This window comes from Tupaia chinensis, unplaced genomic scaffold (assembly GCF_000334495.1).
Source record: "Tupaia chinensis unplaced genomic scaffold, TupChi_1.0 Scaffold000646_1, whole genome shotgun sequence".
In the NCBI taxonomy this organism is placed as follows: Eukaryota; Metazoa; Chordata; class Mammalia; order Scandentia; family Tupaiidae; genus Tupaia; species Tupaia belangeri.
The window spans coordinates 1,001,801-1,029,791 of NW_006160167.1; the positions used below are offsets into that span (position 1 = coordinate 1,001,801).

The 27,991-nt window shown below is 39.6% G+C and overlaps 1 protein-coding gene across 1 annotated transcript in view; it reads right to left on the reverse strand.

Moving 5' to 3' along the window:
- Nucleotides 1-27,991, reverse strand: part of SPAG1 (sperm associated antigen 1) — a 73,114-nt gene that overhangs the window by 31,097 nt on the left and 14,026 nt on the right. The window contains exons 5-12 of the mRNA XM_027776230.1: nucleotides 25,275-25,339; nucleotides 24,669-24,778; nucleotides 22,189-22,294; nucleotides 15,188-15,318; nucleotides 11,491-11,597; nucleotides 9,351-9,504; nucleotides 8,648-8,700; nucleotides 185-305 (exon numbers count right to left, since the gene is read on the reverse strand). Coding sequence (XP_027632031.1) covers nucleotides 185-305; nucleotides 8,648-8,700; nucleotides 9,351-9,504; nucleotides 11,491-11,597; nucleotides 15,188-15,318; nucleotides 22,189-22,294; nucleotides 24,669-24,778; nucleotides 25,275-25,339 — 847 coding nt within the window. The remainder of the gene's footprint in view (nucleotides 1-184; nucleotides 306-8,647; nucleotides 8,701-9,350; nucleotides 9,505-11,490; nucleotides 11,598-15,187; nucleotides 15,319-22,188; nucleotides 22,295-24,668; nucleotides 24,779-25,274; nucleotides 25,340-27,991) is intronic.

Sequence of the window (27,991 nt, forward strand, 5' to 3'; positions counted from 1 at the left end):
CGGCTGGGCGGCCTCTGTGGGGAAGTGGATGCGGGAAGTGAGTGTTTGCATCATCAGGAGAAACTACCGCGGAGGCCGCGGGGGTGCCCGGCGCAGGGGGCGGGCCCACGGGGAAGCCGGGGCAGGCGCCGCCCCCACGAGGCGGGCAAGGCAGGCGAGGCGGGCCGGGCGGTTCTGGACTTACGGGGCGCCACCGCGGAGTCCGCCTCCGCCAGGCCCCTGTGGCTTCCTGAGGACACGTTCCGGGCAGGGGGCAGGGCACTGAGGTCCAGCCCACCGCGCTTAGCGATTTCCACGCTGAAGGGCTGGTGCGAACCGGCATTGCAAAACCTCTGCTTTCAGTAAACCACGCCTGTCCAGGTAGTTCTTACTACACGGTACTTTTTCATCCATTTACAACATACGAATGAATTAATGGAGTTACTGAAACTTGACAATATGATAATTAGGCCCAAGGCTACATTACCTTTTTATTATTATTATTATTTTGGAGAGGTTATTACTATAGGGCTCACCAGAAAAACAGAGAGACAGAAAGCGAAAAATCATCCCCCCACACCCCCACGGGGAATGGTCACGCCGCAATCCCTTCTCCATTCTCCTCTCCAGACCTTGGGCACGCAAGCACACGCGCCTGGCGTGAGTTTAAGCCACCGGTCTGGAACTTGAACTGCTGTTGACTACATGAGAGTCCAGTGACATAGCCATTATGCTAACTGCTGGTCCCACCTTTTCCTTATTTTAAAGAGTTGGGAGGAAAAGATCATTTGAAAGAAGAAGTCGAAGTGACTGAAGTAGTTTTAAAACAAACTTAGCAAAGAATTCATCATATTAAGTTAAGCATCTAGTTTTTTTGGCTTAAAAAGAGCCTAAAAAAACAGTAAATGTTCCATTCCAATGCCTTATTCAAACTAAATTCTGATTGAAAAATTTCATTGTTAATAGCTTTATGAGTGATTATTGAATCTACTATTTTTAAATATAAAAACAATGAATAACTGTTTCACTGATGGGTGTCTCATAAATATTTAAAATAAAGAACCAATCATTTTAAATCACTATTAACAAGCACTTAAATACCAAGATTTCCAAATTTTCTTTTAACAAATTCTGATCCAACTTTTCATAGATATAGTTTCCAATTCTCTTTCAAGAATGGTAAAACCAAAATTTGTAGAGCAAAGACAGAGGGAATAGGAAACCACAATTATATAAATAAAATCAGGGGATGATCACCTTTAGGCAAGCACTGAATAAAAAAAACACATTAATTACTACAGTTTTTCATTTTTTAAAACATTCATTATAGGAACCAGCAGATGGCGTAATGGTCATGTTGCTGAACTCCCACATAGGCGACCATGGTTCAAGTCCTGGACCCAGTGCCTTAAACCCACCCTGGGTTTGTGTGTGTGTGCATGCATGCCCAAAATCTCAAGAGGAGAATGGAGAAGGGATTGTGGTATAGCTATTCCCCCCAGGGGTTGATTTCTCACTTTCTATCTCTCTGTCTCTCCAGTGAGTACGCCTTATAGCAAAAATCTCTCTGAAAAAAAAAAAAAGGAAAGAAAAAATTAATTATGAAGCATATACATGCACATGGGAGAAAGAGAGACTCTACAGAGAGAAATCACCCCCATGTAGGAACTGGCCATGCAGCAATTCTTCTCCCTCCAATTCTCCATCTCATCAGTATCTTGGGCATGCGTGGACAAACCAAACACATTGCCACTGAGACAAGGATTCAAATACCATTTGACATGTGGGAATCAGCTTCCTCTTCACAGAGCTTAACCTCTGTACTATAGGGCTGGCCCAATATATTAGGTTGTCTGTATATATAATAGTTTTCTATTCAATAGAATAACATCCACTTTAGATCACCAATCAAAAGGGACTTGAGAATTAAAATAATTAGCAGATTTTGTTACAGATATAAATCCCCAGTTTAGATTCAGCAGAATTTATTAGAGTAAGATTCCAGTTTTCATTTGGTATCTGCTACTTAGTCCTAGCCCAGAAATCGTGGAAGCACAAGTCTGTGTCGGCAGAAACAATGGACAATTTAGTATTGTTTTCCATCGCTTTGTATGGTATCTCTATGTCTGACCAGTACTAACTAAATAGCTGTAGTTATTTAGAAATGAATGCAGGCAAAGACCTTTGCATGCACTATCCTTAATCTTCAGTATTATCATTTCCATTTCACAAATGAGGCAACAGAAACACTGAGAAGCAGCTAAGGAATTCACGCAAGTACAGAGAGCTAGAAACCAGCATAAGTGAGATTAGAACTGAATGAAAAGCAGTACTTCTTAAGATTGAAATATCCTTGAACGACTTCAGAATTCTCTGAAAAGGTCAACAAAGGCCTGAACATAAAAGATCTGTGAGTCTTGTGGGATATGGGGCTAAAGGCCATGGGACATTGCAGAGAGCTATTCAGAGCGTTGGATCCACGTGTAGATCAGAAAAGTGAGCTCATCCAGAGAAAACCACTTGGGAGTTGCCAGCACACCAAGGATCATTGAGGTTTGGGTGGATGGAATCACTCAGAGCTTCTAAAGGATGCCTATGAAGTACTAACTCTTAAAGGATAAATGGAAGGAAGAATCTCCAATGCACATAGACAAATACCTAGGAAAAACAGATAAACGAGGAGGCCATAATGCCTCAGAAACCAAGAGTATTTCGGGAACAAAGGAGTCAACAACAAATATCAGAGGAAGAAATAACAAAAATCATAGCTTGGGGCGAGGTAGTTTGGGTAGTAGGAAGATGCAAGAATCCTCAACAGAATACTAACAAGCTGATTCAATAACATTTTAAAAGAACTATACACCATTAGAAAGTTGGATATATCTCAGAAATGCAAAGCTGTTTGGTATTAGAAAATCAACCAATGCTAACACACCACTTTAACAGAACAAAGGAAAAAACATATCACAATTGATGATAAAAAGGCATTATGCAAAGTCCAACACTTTTTCATGACAAAACACTCAGAAAAGCTGGGAAAAGATAAGCGCTTCCAGGCAGGCAGGTGGCGTGGTGGTTAAGGGCGCTGGACTCCCACATGGCCAACTGCAGTTTGAGTCCCAGACCTGACAGCTTTCTATCTCTCTCTCTCTCTCTCTCACTCACTCACTCGCTTACTCACTCTGTCCCTCTCTGGTCAAATTAAGATAGATAGATAGATAAAAGTTGAATAAAATAATTTTTAAAAAGACAAGTGATTCCTTGACAAGATAAAGTATGTTTATGAAAAGCCCACACCTAACATCATATTCAGTGGCAAAAGAATGGAAACTTTGCCCAAAGATCAGCAACAAGGCAAGGATGCCCATTTTCACCACTGCTATTCAGTGCTATAGTACAAGTTGTAGCCTGATCAATCAGGCAATAAAAGGAAATAAAAGTCAATCAGTAAAAACTATCTCTGTTTGTAAATGGTATGACTCGCTACATACAGAAAATCTCAAAGAATCTACCTAAAAAAAACAAACAACCCCCCAAAATAACAAAACTACTAGAGTGAATCAACCAATTCAGCAAACCTGCAGGGTACAAGATTAATGCCAGTAATGACTAGCCCAAAATGGAAATTAAGAAACAATTTGACTTAAAATAGAACCCAAAAGGGAACAACAGATGGGATAAAGGTTATGTCGCTGGACTCCCACATAGTCGACTGTCATTTGAGTCTTGGACCCAGCAGCTTAAAACTAAAGCTGGACGCATGTGTGTGCATGCCCAAAATCCCAGGAGGAGAATGGAGAAAGGATTGATGGTGTTGCCATCTCCCTTTAGGGGTGATTTCTTGCTTTCTGTCTCTGTCTCTGTCTCTCTCTCTCTCTCTGGTGACCACACACGCCCTATAACAAAAATCTCTCTTAAAAAACAGCATCCAAAAGAATAAAATATTTAGGAATAAATTTAGCCACAGAGATAAAGAAAACTTATATACTGAAAATTATAAAATATTGCTGGGATATATTAAAGAAGACTTAACTAGAAAGACATCCCAGATAGGAAGACTTAAGATTAAGTTTAAGATGTTAATACCCAAAACAATCTACATATTCAAGATGATCTTTACCAAAACTTTTTTACAGAAATAGAGAAACCAGTCCCCTAAATCATATGAGAGCTGTCTCCATGGCACTGTAGTAACACACTACTTAAGAGAAGTTGGATCCCACGTTGCAATCACAGTTCAAATCCAGGCCCAGTCAGCCTGACACATGCCAGGCGTGCAATGTTAGTGCCCAGGATCTGACAGGCTAAAGGCCTAGAGGAAAGGAATCGCAGCATGGTCAGGCTTGGTGGAGGATGCTTCACATTCTTTCTTTCTCTCTCACATACATACACATGCACTTTATCACGAGTAAAGGGATGACAAAGGGTCCAGAATAGTCAAAATTATATTGGGAAAAAAAAAAAAAAAGGAACAAAATCAAAGGACTCATACTTCTTGATTTCAAAACTTACTAAATGCAATGATTATCAAAACATCATGGTAGTGGCATAAGGACACACACGCAGACTAATGAAATAGAATTGAGCTTCCAGAAATAAACCTGTACATCTATGGTCAATTAACTCTTGATAAGGGCACTAAGTTCATTTAATAGGAAAAGAACGGTTTCTTTTACATATGGTGCTGAGACAACTAGATTTCCACATTTAAGAACAAACAAAAAATAGGGACCAGAAGATGGTATAATGGTTACATCTCTGGACACATAGTAGACTGGTTCAAGTCCCAGACCTAACAGCTTAAAACTCATGCCAGGCGTGTGTGCATGCGTGCCCAATATCCTGAGAGGGAAAAAGGATGAGAAGGGATTAGAGCATGGCCATCTGCCCCGAGGGGGTGACTTATCACTCTCTGTCTCTCTCTGTGTCTTTGGCAAGCACATGCGCCCTATAGCAAAACTCTCTCTTTAAAACAAAAAACTAAAAACAAACAAAAAATAAGAAACAAACAAACTAAACTAAATTGAACTGATATCACCAAATTAGGCAATGTCCTAAATATAAAAGCCCAAATTATAAAAACCTTAGGAGAAAACACAGGAGTAAATCTTCATGATCTCGAATTTTATAATGGATTCTTACATATGACACCCAAAGAATAAGCAGTTCGAACCATGCAGGTGGCCATGCGGGATCCAGCTGCCTTAACCTCCACATCACTGGCTGGCCCATATCTCAATTTTTAAAAAAGAGTGTTTATTTCACCTTACCTTTGATGAAATAGAGTACTCACTCTCTCTTTTTTCCATCCATCTTGGCCAATTTAGTAGGAGAAAAAAGGAATTTATACTTCATTTTCATTTTTTATTTCTAATACAAAGGTATTGATTAATTTCTATTTTCCATTAGGATTTATATGCTTTGTTCACTCTTATACTGTCTTTTTCTTATTGTTTTATAAAAACTCATGATTTGGATTGCAGAACAGCATAGAGCATACTACAACAGAGTAAAAAGAGGGCATGGCCAATCTTATAAATATATCTCAATAAAACCCCTAAAACTAGTGAAGCTAAAATTGAAGGCACACATCATAATGTGGTATTCTTTGTTGAAAATATGGTAATATCCTTGATTTATCGCACACAGTACACATGCTTTGAAAGTCCATATTATACCCCACAAACATGAGCAACAATTAAATGTAAATAAGAAATTATTAAAAAGGGGGGGGAGGGACCAGCAGTTAGCGTAATGGCTATGTCGCTGGACTCCCATGCAGTTGACCACAGTTCGAGTCCTGGACGCAGTGGCTTAAACACACTCCAGCACATGTGCGTGCATGCCTAAGATCCCGAGAGGAGAATGGAGGAGAAGGGATTGCAGTGTGGCCATCCCCCTGGGGGGTGACTTCTCACTTTCTATCTCTCTGTCTCTCTCTTGTCTTTCTGGCGAGCGCATGCGCCCTATAGCAAAAACCTCTCCAAAAAAAGAGGGGAAGGAATTATGAAAAAGTAAAAATTAAAAAAAAAATTTCATAAGGTTATCAACCCTTAAACATTTTTATAGTTTGTTATTTGTCTTTTTTTTTGTTTTTCTAATTACCATAGAGTGTGTGCACTCACCACAGAGATAGAGAGAGAAAGCAGGGGGATGACCATGTGAAAATCCCCTCTCCTCCACTTTCCTATCAGGATTTTTGGCACACAGGCACACACAGCACATTTTTCAAGTTGCCATGTCCAGGACTCGAACTGCAAAGTTGGCAATGTGGAATCCAGCTACCTTACATACCCCACTGTTGGCTGGCCCACCTTTAAGTTTATGTGTGTGTTTTATGGCTTCTAGAAATACAGGCTTTTCATGATTTTGTCTGTTGTCTTAACTCTTAGAAATACCTTCCTTCTACCCCTGATCCTGGCAATTCTAGAAGAGGAGCGATATTTAACTATATTCTTCTCCTTGAGTGACTAATTGTCATATATTTTACTTATAAATGGGAATAAGCAACAGCACTACAGGGGAGCATAGATGCTCAATTTCTTCTGATTGCTTCTCCTAGACCCTGTGGGGAGATATAGAGAATAAACGCCAGTCTCTGGTGATGGCCACTTCTAGCCAATCTCTACTAGGGAAGGAAAACACAAATAGGTGGGGAGCTTCTCTTCTGAGAGAAGCCCATGAACTCAGATGCCCACATTGAATCATCTTGGCAAATGGGCAAGTATTTGTTAGTATGGGGCCTTAGAAGTCAGGATTTTTTTTAAAAAAAGCCTACCCATGATCTTATCTCAGTACCTGATGGAGCTGGAACTCAATAATGACCGGCTGTTAAATTAAATCCATCGGTGATGTTGCACCTCATTCTGGATGAGCTGTGGGACCAGCCCACGGGGAGCTCGTGAAGGAGCAGCATGACCAGTCAAGGTTAGGAAGCACTGGTCGCTTCCTCAGGCTCCCTGGAACATACCACACAATGACCAAGAATTCTTCCTTGGAGTGTGGTGAGATGGAGAACTATGTGCAATGATTCCAATGTGCTAACTTCCTCAGGAGTTTAACATTATTTTCCTAAAAGTGGCTTGGATTACTTCTTTCATGTCCAAAGCCCTAGGGTCTCTTTTTACATGTCACCTAGGCCAGCAGATGGTGTAGCGGTTACGTCTCTGGACTCCCACAAGGCTGACCACAGCTTGAGTCCCATTCCCAGTAGCTTGAAAATCATGCCAGGCACTTGTGCGTGTGTGCCCAATATCACAGGAGAATGGAGCAAAATGGATTGTAGCATGGTCACCTCCCCAGGGGGGATTTCTCACTTTCCCTCTCACTGTTTCTGTCTCTTTCTCTCTCCCGCAAATGCATGTGCCTTAAGGCAAAAACCTCTTAAAAAAAAAAAAAAGTACATGTCACCTAGCAACAGACTTGGAAAGGTGAGCTTAAGTGCGTTCAACTGATTTCACTTCTTTTTTAGGATGAAAGGATTATGTCTGTATCTCCATTTATTTATACTATTTTACCTTGATTTGCTTTCCTGATAAAAGGGAACTTACTGGTTTTTAAATTTATATTCTATCAAGACATTTTTATTTTCTAAAACTGATAAATTTTGTATCTTCTCTAATCTACAAAGAATGGGGTGTATGCATGAATGGCAGGATCTCAATGCTTCTTGTAAAACTCTGGCTCTTTGGGTTATGAAGGGGAATACTGCTTCTTCTCTATGGGACTCACCTATGGGCAACAGCCTACCTCAGAGAGAAACAGCCTAGCCATCTCCTGACTCAGATTTCTAATCATAAAAGTAGTATTAGTGGTTTTTAGAGATGACTGGCTCTTTCCTGCTTGTTTATTTCTATGTGAGGAAGGTCTTTTAGTTTCAAAATGATCACACTAGTCTTTAATTCACTTACTCCTCAGCATAGGTTCAACTTCCTTTTTTAAAAAAAAGAATTAGTTATTTAATTCCATTTTTTGGTTATTATTATTATTAATTTGACCAGAGAAAAAGAGAAAGAGAAATCGAGAAAGCAAGCCTCTAGATCCAGGACTTGAACTGCAGTCTGCCATGTGGGAAATGTGGGAATCCAGTGCCTTTAATGACCATGACACCTGCTGGCCTCATAGGTTCAGCTTTTTTTCTTTTTTCTTTCTTTTTTTTTTTTTTTGAGAGGTTTTTGCTATAGGGTGTGTGCACTTGCCAGAAAGACAGAGAGAGATAGAGGACAGAAAGCAAGAAATCACCCCCCAGGGGGGATGGCCATGCTGCAATCCCTTCTCCTCCATTCTCCTCTCAGGATCTTGGGCATGCATGCACACGTGCCCAGCATGAGTTTAAGCCACTGGGTCCAGGACTCGAACTACAGTCAACTACATGGGAGTTCAGTGATATAGCCATTACGCCAACTGCTCAAAGGATGAACTTCAGAGGTTCAACTTCTATTAAGAGTTCTTGGTATACTGATGAGCATATGAGTAAATAAACACCAAATTAATATCTATTTCTTTGACAGTGCAGCCTGGTGATATTTGGCCTGGGTTTTATAGAACCTATATCCTCTTAGTTGGCATCCAATAATTATTTTTGAGATAGGCTTTGGAGTCACACAGATTTGGGGCAATATCCCAACTACGCAACCTAAAACCTGTGCAAATGTAGTGTATAACTTACCTTCTCTAAGTCTGCATTGCCTAATCTATACAAGTACAGGTAGCTACAAATTCCTTAAGGATTAAATCATGTTATCTATGTAAAGTACATCCATAGCTTTTTGAATGTGCTAATCATTCAAAAAATAGTAATGAGAGAACAGTTCTAGTTCAGGAGTAAATGCACTCTACCCTGTCTCTGCCACTGAATACAACTAAAAACCTGGCCTGGGACAGAATTCATGAACACTATGAGAACACTGGAGAGTAAGTGATGGTGACAGCAGGTGGCATGATGGTTAAGTCGCTGAACTCACATATGGCCAACTGCTGTTTGAGTCCCAGACCTGGTGGCTTGAAACTCATGCCAGGTTCATGTGTGTGTATGCCCAGGAGGAGAATGGAGGAGAACGGATTGTGGCATGGCCATCCCCCCGGGGGGTGAATTCTCACTTTCCCTCTCTCTGTCTCTCTCCAGTGAGTGTGCCCTATGCCAAAAACCTAAAAGGAAGGAAGGAAGGAAGGAAGGAAGGTAGGAAGGAAAGAAGGAAGGAAGGAAGGAAGGAGAAAGAAAGAGATGAGCTAAACTTGCTTGTTATTTATAAGATAAAGTTAGAAAAAGTAGTAGCCTAAGAATTTCTATACAAATAGAAAACAACAGCAGGTCATCATATAAACAGGCAGTTCTTTACATAAACTAAATAGAAAAGTTGTGTTACTCTTACCTCCACTGCCATCATTGTGTTTTCTTCTGCTGTCCTCTCCATCTTCATCTTCAGAGTTTTCTACTTCCTGAATAACCATCCTTTTCCCTTTAGTTTGAGTTGTAGAAGCAGGTTCAGAATTTTTCAGATCTCGTTCGACCTCTGACAAGATTTTCTGCAACATAATCATCATATTTCAGAGAACGTTTTTCTTTTATTTTTTAAAAATTATTTATTCAATGTTATTTATTCACTCACTTTTTAAAAAAAATTGACCAGAGACATATACAGAGACAAAGTGAGAAAGCAAGCCACCAGGTCCAGGACTTGAACCATGATCAGCCATGAAGCTCCACAAGGCAGACACACATGGGAAGGCTGCCATTTCAAACCCAGAGGCCCCCTGAGTGTGCCAGACAGCATGTGCCAATGATCTGGGAAGGGATTGGGGGGAGGTCTGAGGCTGAGGAGTGGATCTGTTTATCAAGACTTTGTCAGGAGAGCTGTGCTTTATATCTGTCTCCATTACTCTGCCTCTCTCACTCATGGAATAAATAAATAAAACTCATTTTTTCTTTTTAATTTGCTATAGGACATGTGTGCTTGCTAGAGACACAGAGAGAGAGAGGAAGTGAGAAATAACCTCCTATAGGGGATGGCCACACCATAATCCCTTCTCTACTCTCGGAATTTTGGGCATGCACACACACATACCCAGTGTGGTTTTCAAGCCTCTGGGTCTGGGACTTGAACCAAGCAGTTTGTGGGATACAGCTGCTTTAACCACCACACCACCAGCTGGCCCCATGTTAACTATCTAATAAACACAACCATTACAAAAAGGAAGTACTATAGGGAAGAGAGATGTTCCTAAACTGAGCCCTAAGCCTACTCCTCTGAAATTCTGACTTGACAAAAGCCAAGTGCCACTCAGAGAAAGTACAATAGATCACCCAACAGGTACATGTGGACAACTCATTGGGGACAATTTTGCACAAGTGTCTCTCATTTCTGACTATACTGTGAGCACAGGCACTAAACTGGACTACCTTCAAGGATGTTTGTATCAAGAATAGCCTTGGGAAATAAAGATAGCATTTCTCTGCAGAGCAGAGGTCAGTCTGCTTGCTCTCCAGTGTGGTAAACATGTTTCCTTCCCTCTCCAGTGTAATAAATACGATGTTCCATGAAATCCGCAGAGGTTGGGCAGGTTTGCTTACGGCTCATTATAAGATAGAGTTTTTCTAAACTCTGCATTCTCACCTCTATACACACCCACTAGATGTGTAGAATCCACACAGGACACTGCATCACCCTTTGGGACTTAGGGGCGAGGGACACTGATGTTTGCTCCATGTGCTGTGAGTAACAGGGTTCTTGTGTCGGACCCAGAACGTCTCACTGCCAGATCGCAGTGCTAATTTGTAAGTAGGGTAAAATCTCAGACCCTAGGCCAGTTCCAGTGGCACTGCTGTAACACAGTGCTCTGTGATGCTGGGGACACCTGGTAAAGTTCTGGCCACGCCTGTGAGGTCTCCCTCTTAGTGCCAGGCACACTCATGTGCTAATGATCCTGGTTGGTAGGCACTAAGGGTGGGGTTATGGTATGAAGACCCTGCTGGGGGTGCTGTCTGCTTCACTCTCTCCCTTTCCTCTGTCCCCATATAAGAAATAAATAAGCTTAAAAAAATTCTGAGACACTATACAGTTCTTGACACTTCTCTACTCTGTAGGCCTTAACCGAAAGTCCCCAAGTGCATCCACGTGCTGTCCACAGTGCAATACTGGCCACGCTACCTACAGTCTTCCATAGCCCTGAAGCTCACACCTGATCTTACCTAGGAAACCTCTCAACCATTCTGCATCACAAAGTGAGATTAGTGCAGAGAAAAGCATTACATACAACAATATAGGAAAGAGAAAGTTTAAATAGACATCTTTCAGAGGTAGCTATACTGTTTTAGACAGTTTCTTTAAGAGCCTGCTCTATTCCACTTCAAATAGATGCTAACGTTCTGGAATACCTGGGATACGCCTACTTTTAAAGCTGTGACCTAATCCTCAACATAATTTTTTCAGCATGACTGATACCATTTAAACATAAATAAATACACAAATGGTCAATTACAGGATTGGGTGAGAAATTACTTTCCATACTTACTTTGGCCAAATCATTATCAGGCTCAACGTCCAGTACTTTATTCAAATCTTCTATGGCTTCCTGGAGCTTGTTTTGATGTTTGTATGTAGTGGCACGGCGCAGAAGAGCTGATGTTTGACCAAAATACAGATCATAAGGCATTGTAGTTATAATGGATTTGCAAGTAGAGGAATATAAGCAGCAGAGAATACTTTGGGGTGTAATTATGCACAGTCTCACTACACCCATTTCCACATATAGAAAAGAATTCTAAGGAAAACAGAAGTGGCTGCTATCAGGCAACCACTAACAGCCTAGCCCTCTGGCAGCCCCAGGCCCTGCCAGCTTCTCTGAGGACTGAGAGACTCTATCGCTCACCCTTCAAAGCTTCCATATTGTGCTGCGCTATTGGGAAATTTTTCACTAAACAGTTACATTTTCCTTCTTTAAGGAAAATCAAAAGGCAAGCTTGAGTTTGTGATCCCCTTGCCTCAGCCTTCCAAAGCTCTTGAATTACAGGTACATGCCACCAACCTAGTCCTTAGGTTGGACTAGGAATTGAACCCCAGCCACTCATGTGGTCCCAGTATAGTGTCTTAGCAGTGTATGCCACGTGGCTGGGCCATGGAGTACTGTGGTTTTAAGTATAATTGAGTTATTGCTATTGCTACTCAGATATCCAAAGAGAATTTTAACGAAGAAATATTCATGATATAACGTCTTCATTTAGAATAATCTTTTTTTTTTTTTAAAGAGAGAGAGATTTTTGGTATAGGACGTGTGCACTTGCTGGAGAGAGAGAGAGAGACAGACAGACAGACAGAAAGCAAGAAATCACCCCCCGGGAGGATGATCACGCTGCAGTCCTTCCTCTTCCATTCTCCTCTCGGGATTTTGGGCACACACACACATGCTGGCATGAGTTTCAAGCTACCAGGTCTGAGACTTGAACCGCAGTCGATTATGTGGGAATCCAGTGATATAACCACTATGCCATCTGTTGGTCTTTGGAATAATCTTTTTAAGAATTAGTTATTTAATTTTACAAACAAAAAAGTGACGAAGATGGTATGAGTTCCTATGTACTTTCACTTAAGTCTCCCCAAATGTCAACATCTTACATAACTGTGGTACATTTGTAAAACTATGAAATTTACATTGGCCCAATACTATTAACTACAGACCTTTTGTGAATTTCATCAGTTTTTCCCCTGATGTCCTTTTTGTTCCAAGATGGAATCTAAGATACTGCATTGCACTTAGAACAATGATCTTTTGAGGTAAAAATAAAGTTCTGAAGAGGAAGTTACTTATTCACTTGAGCCAACAGAACTTTGTATTTTAAGTAAAAGAATTACTTATTTAATTTATTATTATTACTTTTTTAAAAGGGAATAGGGAATTTGCACTCATGAGTGAGAGAGCAAGGGAGAGAGAAAGTGAGAAAGCAAGCTGCCAGGTCTGGGATTTAAACCATGGTCGGTCATGTGGGAGTCCAGTGCCCTAACCACCATGCCACCTGCTGGTCCAACCTCTTAATATTTTATGCCTACCTTTTTACTAGATTTGGTTCTACCAAATTTGTCTTTTAATAGTGAAGGTTCAGGTATTAAGGCATAGTATGAGGACATTACTCAAGTAAAGAAGAATTACAGCAGCAGAAGAGTAGCACAACGGTTGGGTGGGGGTTCTGGAGTCTGTTGTCCAGAGTTGGGTCCTGGTTCTTCATTTGTTAACTGTGTGATCTTGGGTGAGTTGCTTAATCTCTCTGTGCCTTGGTTTGCTTCTTTGTAAAATTAGTGTGCTAATAGCGTCTGCACCTCTACAAGGCTACTGTGAAAATTAATGGAGTTAATACACTTAAACTGCTTGGCCCAGGGCCTGACAAAGTGGTGGTAAGGGCTCATCGGGAGATGACGGAATCTTCACCAGGCATTAGTACACCTGGGAGCCCACCTGCACTCTGTGACAAAGATCAGCTGGTACAGAATAAGGCCCAAGGAGACTCTACAGATAAGTACAGGGCAATGTGACAATGACAATAGCAGCTGGTGCACCAGGCTCCCCCCAGCATACCCATGGCTTCTGTCACCACCTCCAATGTTTGTAGGAACAAATATGTGAAAAAAAGTTTATATTTACTTAAATCCATAAATATTTAAGAAAAAGTAGCATGTCTGTTACAATGGATGCCGCCCCTTCTGTTATCCTTCTTCATAACAGAAAAGGAGAGTCAAGGCTGATCAGCACACCTCAGGCGTGGACCATGACAAGGCGGTCAGTCACTGAGACAGGGACTCAGGACAAAGTGCGAGTTTTTGGTGGCATGATATAGTCAGTTTTAAACAAGTTTAATTTAAAATTAAATTATTGACATTATTATTAAATTAAAATTAAATTATATCTATGTCCCTCTGAGTGGCCATATACAGAGAAGAGGTTAAAGGGTTTTAAATAGAGTTTGGGCATATTATTTTATATTAATAAATATTAGAAAATCTGTATCAAAATATACTTAAAATTGGGGGGGGGGAGGGATAGAAAGGCCTATCAAATGCAAGCCTGAGAGATCTCTTTCATTTTTAAGAGAAATTTTTGGGGGCCAGCACGTGGTGTGGTGGTTAAGGGCACTGGACTCCCACATGGCTGACTGTGGTTCAAGTTCTGGACCTAGTTTTCTCTCTCTTTCTGTCTCTTGCTCTGCCCCTCTCTGGCCCAATTAAAATAAATTAATACAGTCTTTTTAAAAAAGAATTATTTCATTTAAATTTATGTATATGTGTATGTATGTATGTATATATGTATGTATTTAAGTTGGACCAGAGAGGGACAGAGCGAGAGAGAGAGAGGGAAAGTAAGAAAGCAAGCCGCCAGTTCCAAGACTCAAATAGCAATCAGTCATGTGGGTGTCCAGCACTCTTAACCACCATGCCATCTGCAAGCCCCTAAAAGAAATTTTTTGCTATAGGATATGTGTGCTCACTGAAGAGATAGAGGGAGTCAGAGAGACAGAAAGCAAGAAATCACCCCTCATTGGGGATGACCATGCCACAATCCCTTCTCTTCAATTCTCCTCTCTGGAATTTGGGCATCCACACACATGTACCCAGTATGTTTTAAGCTACTGGATCCAGGACTCAAGCGATGGTCAACTACGTAGGAGTCCAGTGATATAACCATTATGCCATCTGCTAGTCCCAATATTTATCTCTTAAAAATACATATATATTGGGGCCAGCAGGTGGTATAGTGGTTAAGGCACTGGACTCCTAAATGGCTGACTAGGGTTCAAGGCCCAGACCTGGTAGCTTGAAACTCACGCCAGCTGCGTGTACACGCATGCCCAAATCCCTGGAGAATGGAGAAGAAGGAATTGTGGCATGGCTGGCATGGCCATCTCCCCTGGAGGGTTAGTTCTCAGTTTCTCTCTACTATGTCCCTCTCTGTCTCTCTCTGGTGAACGCATGCACCCTACAGCAAAAACCTTAAAAAAATACATATATGTTCTATTAGATTACTAGCTACCTCAGTATAAATAACCAAGGATTTAAATTCCAATTTAAAGTTAAAATTAAAAGTAACTTTACAAAGGTGGTGATTCACATACAGAAATTCAAGATTATCTTTAATAATTATAATGTAAATGTAACAAGTGTCTGCAAATGGTCTTTAATGTGTCCTGCTATACATTTAAAAGCATTATATGTATATTTTTTACCTTTTAAGTTTCCGGGTTCTAACTCCAAGACCTTTTCACAATCCTGAAAAGCACTATTCCAATTCTGTAACTTGATTTCCGCTTGAGCTCGATTGTTATAGGCAGCAACCGTGGGAAGTGCAGATATACTCCTATAAAAGAAATACTTGTTGGCAACAAGTGGGCCCAAAGTAAACCTAAACATATAGAGAAACTTAGGTTCCAGTTGTAAATAAAACAATTAGAGCCTGTGAATGGGTGGAATGTGTCCTCCTAAAATACGTTGAAGTCCTAACTACACAAGATCTTGGAGTGCGACTGTATCTGGAGACAGTCTCTAAAGAGGTCATTAAGGGTTAGCCTGTGGTCTGATGCTCAAGATCCAGACTGTGATTGGATCCTACATGAGCAACCACATGGTTGGAGTACCGGACCCAGTGGCCTGAGAAACGTGGAAGGAAATGTGTGCATTTCATGCCCAAATTCTGAAAGGAGTGAGAAGTGAAGATGAGATTACAGCTCCATCATCTCCCATAGGAGGTGATCTTCCTTCCTCCTCCCACCCCTGGCAACTCCCCTTGCTGTGAGGACACAGTCCTCTGGCAATTTTTTAAAAAAACAAAGCAATCAGGGACAGCAGATGGTGTAGTGGTTATGTTGCTGAACTCCCAGATGGCCAAAGTGGTTTGAGTCTCAGACCTGGTGACTTGAAAATCACGCCAAGCACATGTGTGCATTCTTAAGATCCTAGGAGGAGAATGAAGGAGAAGAGATTGCAGCGTGGCCATCCTGGGGATGTTATTTCTCACTTTCCCTCTCATTGTGTCTGTCTCTCCCTCTCTGGCAAGTGTATGCACCATAAGGCAGAAACTTCTTAAAAACAAAACAAAACAAAGCAATTAAATAAATAATAAATAATTCTAACAAGCAATCAATCACAACTAATACCTTTCATTCAGCTGTTATCATGTTAACAGAAATACATTAGTTTGTAATCTTAAAAAAAGTAGATTAAGAACAGCCCTTCTTCAAGAGACAGACAGCTCCATGGCTCCTGTGATCTAGCCATTTGGGGAGAAAGGAAGATGTCCCACTGATAACTGGGCCTCCAGCATCCAAAACTCGCGTGATTGAACTTCCAAGTTTGGGAAGAAACCGATCATCCACCAGATGACTAGAAATCGCTGCAGGACCACAAGAAATATGGGGAAGCAGGAAAATACCTCTCCCACAAGGGAAAAGGATAGCTCCTCTTTATCCACACACAGTTCAATGGAAATCATGGAAATGTCTGATAAAGAATTCAGAACATTCATAATGGCAAAGCTAACAGAGATGGAAGAGAAGAGAGACAAGGAACTGCTGAAGAGGAAGGAGAAAGGAGTTGAAGAGTTCCAGGAGGTGAGGAAATTCATGCTAGATCTAAAAGAGGAATTTCACACTTTACAAAAGAATCAGATGGAACTGTTAGAGATGAAGGCTATAATACAAGAAGTCAAAATCTCCCTTGAAAGTATTAAAAGCAGACTAGATCATACAGAAAATAGAATCTCTAATGTAGAAGAGAAAATGGTTGGCCTAGAAAAATCCACCGCGAAGACTGAGAAAATGGCCCAAAAATTTGAGAATAATATGCGAGAAGTACTAGATACCATCAAACGTCCAAACATCCGGATAATAGGCATCCCAGAAGGTGAAGAGACTCATAAGGGCATTGATAATCTATTCCATGAAATCTTACAAGAAAATTTTCCAAACCTGGAGAGGCACTCAAAGATTCAGTCCCAAGAAATACAGAGGACCCCAAATAGAATCAACCCAAGAAGATCTTCTCCAAGACACATTATAGCCAGATTGACCAAAACCACAGACAAAGACAAGATACTAAGACTGGCAAGAGAAAAAAGGCAAGTTACCTACAAAGGGTATCCCATCAGACTAACGGCAGACCTCTCATCGGAAACAATGAGAGCGAGGAGAGAATGGGAAAATGTATTCAAAGTATTAAGGGAAAAGCAATTTCAACCGAGAATTCTGTACCCAGCAAGGTTATCGTTCATTTGGGAAGAAAAGACACGAACTTTCCCAGATAAACAAAACCTGAAAGAATTTACCAGCACCAGACCGGATCTCCAAGAAGTTCTTAAGGGAGTGCTATGTCAGTAAAATTAAATGCAGACACACAGAAATAAGAGTTCAGAAACTAAGAAAATGGGCAACTTAATTGTAGGGCCAAAAGCTGGAGTTGAGTATTACATCCCAGATTTCAATCTGGAACATCGAACCTCAACAGATACAGAAGAAAGATTAAGTACATGAGACTGAACTGATGAAACAGTATTCTACGACTTGACTAAAATATTGCTGCTTTTCTTCTAAGCTTTGTTGTCTGGTTTTAAGGACTTTTGTCCTGTCTTCAGCTATCAATAGATTCATGTTCCGACTATTTGAACAGAATACTAACCTGTTTCTAGGCTTTAAGTTTCAAAGAAATATCCTTACCAGTTCAAAACTGCTTTTCTTGAAACCATCGGCTGATCTTGCTATTGAAAGTAGTTAGATTACTTATGATATTGTGTGACCAACGAAATGTTGGGGGAAAAGGGATTGAAGACAACTGTAGACAGCAGAGATAGTGTAATAAGAGAGTGGAATAGGGCAGAGGGCTAGACATGGGGTAAAAAAACATATATATGAAAGTAGAAATGGAATATTATGGATGATAACATGCATTATTAAGCCACTATATAGTATATTCTAGATGGGAAACCACATTTAGAATGTTGTGATGATGCTCAGGGAATGAATGTAAATTAATAAAAAAAAAAAATTTTCAGAAGAAAAAAAAAAAAGGCATTAGAAATACCTATTTGATGACTGCAGTTAAGCTATATAGCCCTAGTTAGGTGCTACGTTATAGTATGTTCATTCTATTCACTGAGGTTTATGCCTAAAGTCAGACTTGTGTTCATGGATATGTACATATCAGCTGTGCTTGCTATTGAAAATATTTAGATTTATTAAGATATTTAGTGAAACAATAAAATGGGGGAGGCATAGAAAGCAACAATAGATACCAGACACAGTGTGGGAGGAGGGTGGGAGATGGCAGAGGGTGAGATAGGGAATCAAAGATGGGAAAAAAGGCAAAATATACAGAAAACAATAAATGGAAAATGATTTGTTGACAATAACACATATGTTGATGTGCTTGATTGAGCCAATATACAGTGTATTCTCAATGGAAAAATCTCATTTTGTATGTTATAATGATGAACAGTGAATGAATGTAAATAAATAAAGAAAAAATATTTAAAAAAAAGAAGATTATGATGATAATAAAAATAAAAAATATAAAAAACCCATTAGGAATATGAGGTTAAAGACAGAATAAGCTAGTGAGTCAGACTTTTGTGAGTCTGAGAAAGCAGTTTTGATAAAACTGTAGAGAACTCATAACATAGAAACATGGAAAAGGATGAAAATATAAATTGGTACTTGGTGGAAAGAAACTACTCTTTTTCAAAAAATGTTTATCTTTTTGAAAATGTATATTCTGCTGTTTATTACTACCAAATAAACAACAATTTTTAAGTTAAAAAAAAAGTAGATTAAACTATAAAGATTATCAAAAAAAGAAATTATCATAAAGTAATTTATGCAAGGAATTTAATTGAAGGAAACAGTACAATAGTCAGTGGGATAAGGAATACAGACTTCAAGGGAACAAATACTAGATTAATGAGTCAAAATATTTAATGAAAAGAAGAATTTAAAATCTACCTGTTTTTGCTTAAAAAGTTGATTTGAAATTCTGTGAGATAATGACTACCCAGATAGCAGAAAGATAAGGGTACCAGTGCATTGAACTTAATAAATCCAGAACAGGAAGAGAAGATGGAAAAGAAAAAGTCAGCAAAAGAATCAATTTTCAAAGATCATTAAACATGATTATAAAGAAACTACATGTTGGGTAGAGACCACACTTGGAAAATACATTTAAGAGTAAACAATAAGAGTGCCTGACACTGAGTACTTGCCGCAGGTCGGGTACTAAGCTCCTTACGTACATAGTTTATTCAATTCTCATTATAATCCGTAGAGGAGGTATGACTGTTCTTCCCTTTTCACAGATGAGAAAACAGATGCACCAGAAAGGTCAAGTAACCTGACCTGGCTACAAACCAATGGTGGAGCCACGATTCAAACCCAGATGGTCTGTGCTCTTTACCACCATGTTATTCAGCCTTTCAGTGCATTGTTTTATTTAATCCACAGAAGAGCTCTGAAGTAGCCACTATTATAGCTGCATCACATGAGGAAATGAAAGCAAGAGAGGAAATTAATCTGCCCAAGGGACTTGCCCCATAGCACAGTGGTTAAGTGCTACACATACAAAATTGAATCCTTTTTTTTTTTTCTGAGAGGTTTTCACTATAGGGCGCGTGTGCTCGCCAGACAGACAGAGAGAGATAGAGAGACAGAAAGTAAGAAATCACCCTCCAGAGAGGATGATCACGCCGCAATCCTTTCTCCTCCATTCTCCTCTCGGGATCTTGGGCACGCACGCACACGCGCTCGGCGTGAGTTTTAAGCCACCGGGTCCGGGACGCGAACCACGGTCGACTACGTGGGAGTCCAGCAACATAGCCATTACGCTAACTGCTGGTTCCCCAAAATTGAATCCTACATAGCTGACCATGGTTTGAATCCCAGTTTTATGTCTTGAGGAGTATGCTGGGTGTATGTGGGCATGTGCCAAATCCTACAGAGATGAAGAAATAGAGGAAAAAGGATTGTGGCATGAACATGCCCATCAGGGGTGCTTTCTCTCTCTTGTGGGGGAACATATATGCTGTCTAACAATAAAAAAAAAAACATGGGCCAGCCAGTGGTGTGGTGGGTAAGGAGGCTGGATCCCACATGACCAAATTATGAGTCTCACATCTGGTGGCTTAAAAAACAAGCCAGACATATGTGCGTGCATGCCCTAAATCCCAAGAGGAGGGAGATATGGAAGAGATGAGATTGTGGTGTACCCCTTCCCATGGTGGGTGCTATCTCACTTTCTCTCTAGCAAGCAGATCTACCTTCTGGCAAATTAAAAGTAAATAAATGAAAACAAGACACAAAAATATTTTAAAAAGAAAAAGGCCCTTCCCAGGTCATAAAGTCTGAGTTTTCTTAATTATCACACTGGACTATTTTAATTCTTTAACTATAGGGCTCCTCAAAAAAAAGAAGAAGAATGTTATTCCTTATAATGGACAAGAGACTCTCAGGGCTGACCTTCACCTGGGAGACAGTACTGAAAGAATGATCTAGCAAATAATATCCTCTCTACCTTAACCAGGCTAAGACAAACTTAACCGGTCTAAGAAAAACTTCTTTAGACATCCAAACGACAATGAAAGAAAAAAGTATAGTTCAGTTCTGAGGTAACATCAGTAATTCTTTAGCAGCTTGTCCAAAACAATATTTCAGGAATTTAGTCTACTTTTCACCCAATGTAAGAACTTCAAAAGTTCATACACGTATTTACTGAATATCTGCTATGAACCAGACACTTTGCTGGGCATTGGGGATACAATGCTATTAAAAACAAATAAACAAAAAACTTCACAAGTGGGCTCCACTCTTAGAGCTTACAGTCCAAATAGTATCAGATCATATAAACTTAAATCAAACCTCTGACAAGTGCCACAAATGAAAGATGAGACTATATAAGAGCCTAGAGGCCAGCAGATGGTGTCGTGGTTAAGGCATGAGATCCCACATGGCCAACTCCATGTTTGAGTCCCAGACCCGGCAACTTGAAAAATATGCTGGGTACATGTGTATACATGCCTAAAATCCAAAGAGGAGAATGGAGGAGAAGAGATTATAGCATGGCCATCCCCCACTGGGGGCTGTCTCACTTCCTCCCTCTCTATGTCTCTGTGCATGTCCCCTATGGAAAAAATAAAATAAAATAAAAATAATAAAATAAAATCTTAAAAAAAAAAAAAGATTATTTAAGAGCCTATAATGTGGCCAAAGCACTGGAGATTTAGCCTAATCTAGGAGGTTAGGGAAGACTTTCTCAAAGACGTTAGGTATGATCTAAAGGAGAAGTTGCAATTAATAGTAAGAGGAGGGACGAGCATTCTATACAGAAGAACCTACATGTGCAAAGGCCTTGTGGTGGGCCATAAATACTAAGATGAGGTCCAGGTAGTCTGACTGCAGAACCCCCGTTCTTAACATCTATACTAATTGGATTTTCCATCAAGTTCCTTTCTGTTGGCTTCTCTTTTCTCTGTAAAATACAGAAGTTAGTATTCTGTCTAAAATGAGAGTGGGATAGGAACTTAGAGGTTTCAGAAAGGCATTGAACAAACAAGACAAACACAGATGAATTTATAATAAACCACAAGTACAGTATCTTTCATGATTCTGAAAACTATTTAGCTTATTTATATCATTTCAACAATAAACATATCATCACTTTTTAAGTTTCTTGATCCATTTCTTCCAAGAGTGAGACAGACAGACAGACAGACAGACAGAGAGCATCCCCAATAGGGTCCCAAAGCTGTGACCTATCCACAGCTTTCAACTGGCCCCAAATTATGGAATTATGGGCAAGAATGTGCCTGACGTATCCAGGGATGTCTCGGGACTGGAACCAGGAACTTCCTACATGAGACTTCTGCACAGACATCTGCACATTTTTATAAAATGGTAAGTTGAGGCGGGACCAGCAGTTAGTATAGTGGCCATGTCGCTGGACTCCCATGTAGTCGACTGCGGTTTGAGTCCTGGACCCGGGTGCATGTGGATGCGTGTCCAAGATCCCGAGAGGAGAATGGAGGAGAAGGGACTGTGGCGTGGCCATCCCCCCTGGGGGGTGATTTCTCGCTTTCTGTCTCTCTGTCTCTCTCTGTCTTTCTGTGAGCGCACATGCCCTGCCTGTAGCAAAAACCTCTCCAAAAAAAGAAAAAAAAAATGGTAAGTTGAAACTCTGACAAAAATCTGCTCACCTAGTATAATACATTATAGCCTCTTCATAATCGCCTGAGTTGAAAGCTTCATTTCCTTTTTCCTTTTCATGAGCAGCAAGAAAATCCTTTTCCTTCTCAGTTAGACCTAGAAGTAAATGTTATCTGTTTTATCTGTTGTATGTGAAAATATAATGATTTTTTTCATTTAAATCAAAATGTTAATTTTAACAGATGCAGAAAATCATAAAACAAAGGTTTCTTAAGTTTAAGGGTGGTTTTTTCTTTTTTTTTAATCATTTACAATGTTTGAGGATTTAATTTTTTTAATTTTATTTATTCATTTATTTATTTTTTAATTTGACCAGAGAGAGAGAGAGAGAGAGAGAGGGAAAGTGAGAAAGCAAGTCACTAGGTCTGGGACTTGACAGTGGTCAACCATGTGGGAGTGTCCAGCGTCTTAACCACCATGACACCTGCTGACCCAAGGATTTAATTTAAAAAAAAAATCTTGTCAGAGGGGTGCATGTGCTCATCAGAGATAGAGAAAAAGGGAAAGTAAGAAAATAGCCGTGCAGTGCAGTGCAGTGCAGTTTTTAATCTTCTAGGTCCAACGCTAGAACCACACAGTCAGCTATGTGGCATATAGCCACCTTATCCACCACACCACAGGCTGACCATAATTTAGCTTTTTTTTATGATTGGTTTTGTTTTACTTTAAAGGTGCTATATACCTATGAACTTCTATCTATCTATCTATCTATCTATCTATCTATCTATTTTTAGATTTTTGCCATAGGGTATGTACGTGTGCCAGAAGGAGAGGGAAAGTGAGATATCACTCCCCCTAGGGTGCAATCCCTTCTTCTTCATTCTTCTCTTCAGGATTTTGGGCAAGTATGCACATGTACCCCATGTGTTTTTGAAGTCTCTGGGTCTGGGACTTGAACCACAAAGTTGGCATGTGGGATCCAGCTGCCTTAACCACTGTACCACTGGCTGGCCTACATCTATGAACTCTAAATGAAAACGAATTGTTCTGTCTTTTTGTTTTAAAGCCAAAAATCAATCAATCAATCAGGAACTTGAAGAAAAAAGAGACTGAAAAAAGAAATAAAATACAGATGAAGGCTGGTCCTACAGCACAGTGGTTATGCACTATGCAGAGAAAGCCCCACAGGGCTGCCAGGGTTTAAATCCTGACCATAGTGGATTGAAAACATGCTGAGTACCTGAATGTATGCCCAGGATCCTGGTGGTATGGAGACTTGGAGGAAAAAGGATTATAGCATGACCAGACCTAATTATGGGATGCTTTCTCTTTTTCTCTCTCTTCCATATGTGTATACATGCCCTCTGGCTTAAAAAGAAAAGAAAAACAAATGTCTTAAGGTAAGAAAAATAGGTTTATATTTGAAAGTTTTACTAAATGTAAGCATTATAATGATTACTCACGTTAAAAGATAGAAATGAATTTGTTAGGGTGGTTGACTCTAGGAGAAATTCTATAAACATTTTTTTTTACAAGTGAGTGAGAATGAGCACTTATGTGTGAAGGGAAGAGAGAGAGATAGAGAGAGAGAGAGAGGTATTTTTGGCAGGTCTACCCACATTACTATCTCCCTGCCTCAGCCTTCCAATTAGCTAGAGCCATGGGCTCCCTGTCCAGCATGTTTCAATTGGCCTGGGAACCAAGCCCAGGCCTTCCATGAGGCGCCAGCCATCACATAATCGCACTCTCCCAAACTGTGTCACTGTGACTGGGCCCAAAGTTTATAAACTTTTTACCTTCAGTTTTCCATCCTGCCAAGGTCCTAGGCAAGCCTGCAAAAGTCCAGTGTGTGTTTCAAGCTACTGAGACCTTGACTTTAACTCTGGTCAGACAGTTGGGATCTGGCTTGCTCTGTGTAGCATTTAACCACTGCACTCTTAAGTCTACCTGAAACTTTCAATAGAAATGTGCAGCACCTAGAGGCAGTGTCACTTAGATGGACATTGCTATTATAATTCAAAAAATTTAGGTTAATGAATATAACATTAGAGTTAAGAGGCATAAACTCCAGTATTCAATAGTACAGTAAGGTAATCATAGCTAACTATTTTAGATTTCAGTATAGACAAAAGAGAGAACCTTGAATGTTCCCAATAGAAAATAATAGATAAATGGGCTAGCCCCCCAGCTCAGTAGTTAAGTTCCCCAAATCCTGATGGGATGGAGAAGTAGAAGAAAAGGATTATGACATGACCATACTCCATTGAGGGGTTCTTTCTCCTCCTCCTCTCTGTTTCTCTCCATCAAGTACACATGCCTTCTGACAATTAAAAATAAATAAATAAAAAGTTTTTTATAAAGAGAAAGTAATATATGTTTGGAGATGATAGATATGCTAATTACCCTGTTTTGATCATTACACATTGAACATTACACTGAGAAATCACACCGTACTCCAATTGTTATGTGTCAATTAAATATTTTTTTAATTTAAAGGCTACTGAATTGTCCTTATTTTTTCTCCAGTTACCTGCTGTGTCTATTCTTGTCTCAATTCTAGACAAATGTGACTTATTGTCTATTATGGTCTTTTCTTTGGAGTCTTCATCAATTTTTGAACATTCCTTTTCCACATCAAATCTTAAATGAAAGAAGAAAAAATGAAAAAAAGTACAAAATGAGCAAGAAAATAAAGCTTATCATTGTTAATCTTTTATTTGTATTACTGTGCATATACTATTAAAATGCATAATAGATTTTTTTCAAGTCATCTTTATTCTTTCTTAAGAAAACATGCAATTTAGTGAGGACTTAATATTAATCAGATCAAACTGTTCAGAATTTTGTAATTAAAGTTGTGACTAATTTCTTTCAGTTTCAAATTTTTATATTTTGGATGAGTGTAAAGATTACATTAGTTATTTTGGTTGATCTTATAAAGAAAAGGAGGCAGGAGTTTATTAACTTAATGACATGGATCAAAACGAATCAGACTAAATACTTTCACTCTACCAAATAATTTGGTATTCTTGATTTGTTCTGGTTTATAATAATTATTTTAAGAAGTTTTTATAGTTACAGTAGAGAATTTTTTGATGAGGAATTTTATACAAGAAATAAAAAAAAAAAAACATACTTATCCCACTCTGCGTAATCCCGTGGAATTTTCTTTTTGGCTGGTTTACTTTGAGAACATTTTCCCTAAAATATTAAAATCACATTTTATGAGAACATTTAATCTGAAATTAGGAGATTGTACTGTAAATGAAATTAAAATATTGGATTAAGATATACAAATGGATTTCTCTCTCTGCACATGCCCACCATCCTCTGTGCTTCCTACAGCCTACAACTTTGGACTTCCAGCCACCAGAACTGTGAGTCTGTAAATAAACTACGATCCTATACAAATGTACATAATACATAATACATAAATTACATATATATATATATGTATGTGTGTGTATATATATATATGTGTGTGTGTGTGTGTGTGTGTATATATATACACACATACACACATACACACACACACACACACACATGAGTGGAATGGACAAAAAAGTACTTCAAAAATTTTAACTTCAAAGCAGTATTATAATTATTAAAATTGATACCAAAAAAGTGAAAAGCTATTTACTGATAACACATATAGTAATGTCTTTGTCTTGACTAATATGCATGGTATCTGTGCTAGAAAGAGCAATGTTGTACACTGTAAAGATATATAGTGATTAAAAGTATATTTTAAAAATTATAGATACCATAATATAAGCAGATAAAAGAAAGGAATTTAAATCCTTGTAGTTAATTATGGAGATAATCTAATGGCTTTTAAGTATATATAAGTTTTTTTTTAATGTTGCTGTATGGCACATGCAGTCTCCAGAGAGGGAGAGAAAGAAAGAGGGAAAGTGAGAACGCACCCCTCAGGGAGAATGGCCATGCCACAGGCCCTTCTCCAGTTTCCTCTCAGGATTTTGGGCATGGGTGCACTCTCACCAGTTATGTTTTTCTTTTCACTAGGTATGTTTTTCTTTCTTTCTTTCTTTCTTTTTGAAGAGGTTTTTGCTTTAAGGCATGCAATTACCCGAGAGAAAGAGAGAGAGAGGGAAACAGACAGACACAGTGACCAGGAAAGTGAGAAATCACCCCCTAAGGGGAATGGCCACTCTGCAATCCCTTCTTATCCATTCTCCTCCTAGGATCTTGGGTATGCACGCACATGCGCTTCGTATGATTTGTAAGCCATCAGGCCCGGGACTCCAACTGTGGTCAGCCATGTGGGAGTCCAGTGATGTAATCCCTATGCCATCTGCTGGTCCCCAGGTATGATTTTTGAGCCACTAGTCTGGGATTCAAACTGTGCAGTTGTCCATGTGGGATCCAGCTGCTAGCTGGCCCTACATATATATAAAATTTTTCAATTCATATATGTGAAATGTGATTATTACTGATTTTTTACAGTAAAAAAGTACTAAACTCTGAGTCATTTTTTTTACAACCTAATCACTGGAGAAATGAGAATAACTACTTAGCTGAATTAGCCAGAGTTGTTTTGTTTACAATGACAGACACACAATTTATATTACTTTTTAAATTTTATTTAATTTTCCTATAGGATGTGTGTGCTTGCCAGAGAGACACAGAGAATGAGAGACAGAGAGAGAGAAATGAGAAGCCACTGGTCCAGAACCCCAACCATGAAGTCAGCTACATGGGATCCAGCCACCTTAATAACTATGCCACTACCTGGCCTAACTACTTCTATTTTTTTTTTTGTACTCATCAGTTCATATCATGTAACTGATAAAAGGGGAGGAGTACTGCTGGTAAAGGCATTCACATGCCCTTTTTCCAGCTCTCCCTGTCTCCCCAATCTCTATCCCCTGCTTCTCTTTGCCTACTGATTGTATTTCCCCATGGCTACTTGCTTTCTTCATATAGTAGGAAATATCCCCATGGCATTCCCCATTAGAGTGGAAGAAAGATTTCATTTAAGGAAATCCCAGGGAAGGCCTCTGATTGGCTACCTTGGGTGGCTCTAGTCCCTACCTATTCCTGACCAGGTGCTTGCTGGTGTGAAGTGGTCCAAATAACTCCCAAGCCTGATGCTGAGGTGAGCAAATATGCTCACAAATAGTTCATCTTCCAGAACCAATACGAGCTTATGCTAGATAAGTACTAGGAAACATCAGCATTAAAATACATATGATAATAGTCCAGAGAATGAGAATAAGACAGAATTTAGAGTAATAAAATTAAGTAGGTACTGATTTATCTTTAAACTATTAAATGACTTCACTATCATTAGGCTAGTGATTGCAAATAGATGACCTAGTAATGTGGTGAATATAAACCATATGGACTGTGTACTATGTACTCCTTCCAGGCTCAATAATTATCATGTGACACTTGAACTCTACTTCCTTCTTATTTATTTTTTTTTTTTTGGAGAGGTTTTCGCTATAGGGCGCGTGCACTCGCCAGACAGACAGAGAGAGACATAGAGACAGAAAGCGAGAAATCACCCCCCAGCGGGGATGGTCAGGCCACAATCCCTTCTCCTCCATTCTCCTCTCGGGATATTGGGCACGCACGCACACGTGCCCGGCATGAGTTCTAAGTCACCGGGTCCAGACGCGAACCACGGTTGACTATGTAGGAGTCCAGCAACATAGCCATTACGCTAACTGCTGGTTCCCTCTACTTCCTCCTTATAAAGACAACGTTCCCCATGCTAAGATGGTAATATGGGTTGAACTTTGTCTCCCAAAAAGATATGGCAAAGCCCTAACTCCTGCTAGCTGTGAATTACGCTATCCGGAAACAGCATCTTTGCAGATGTGATCA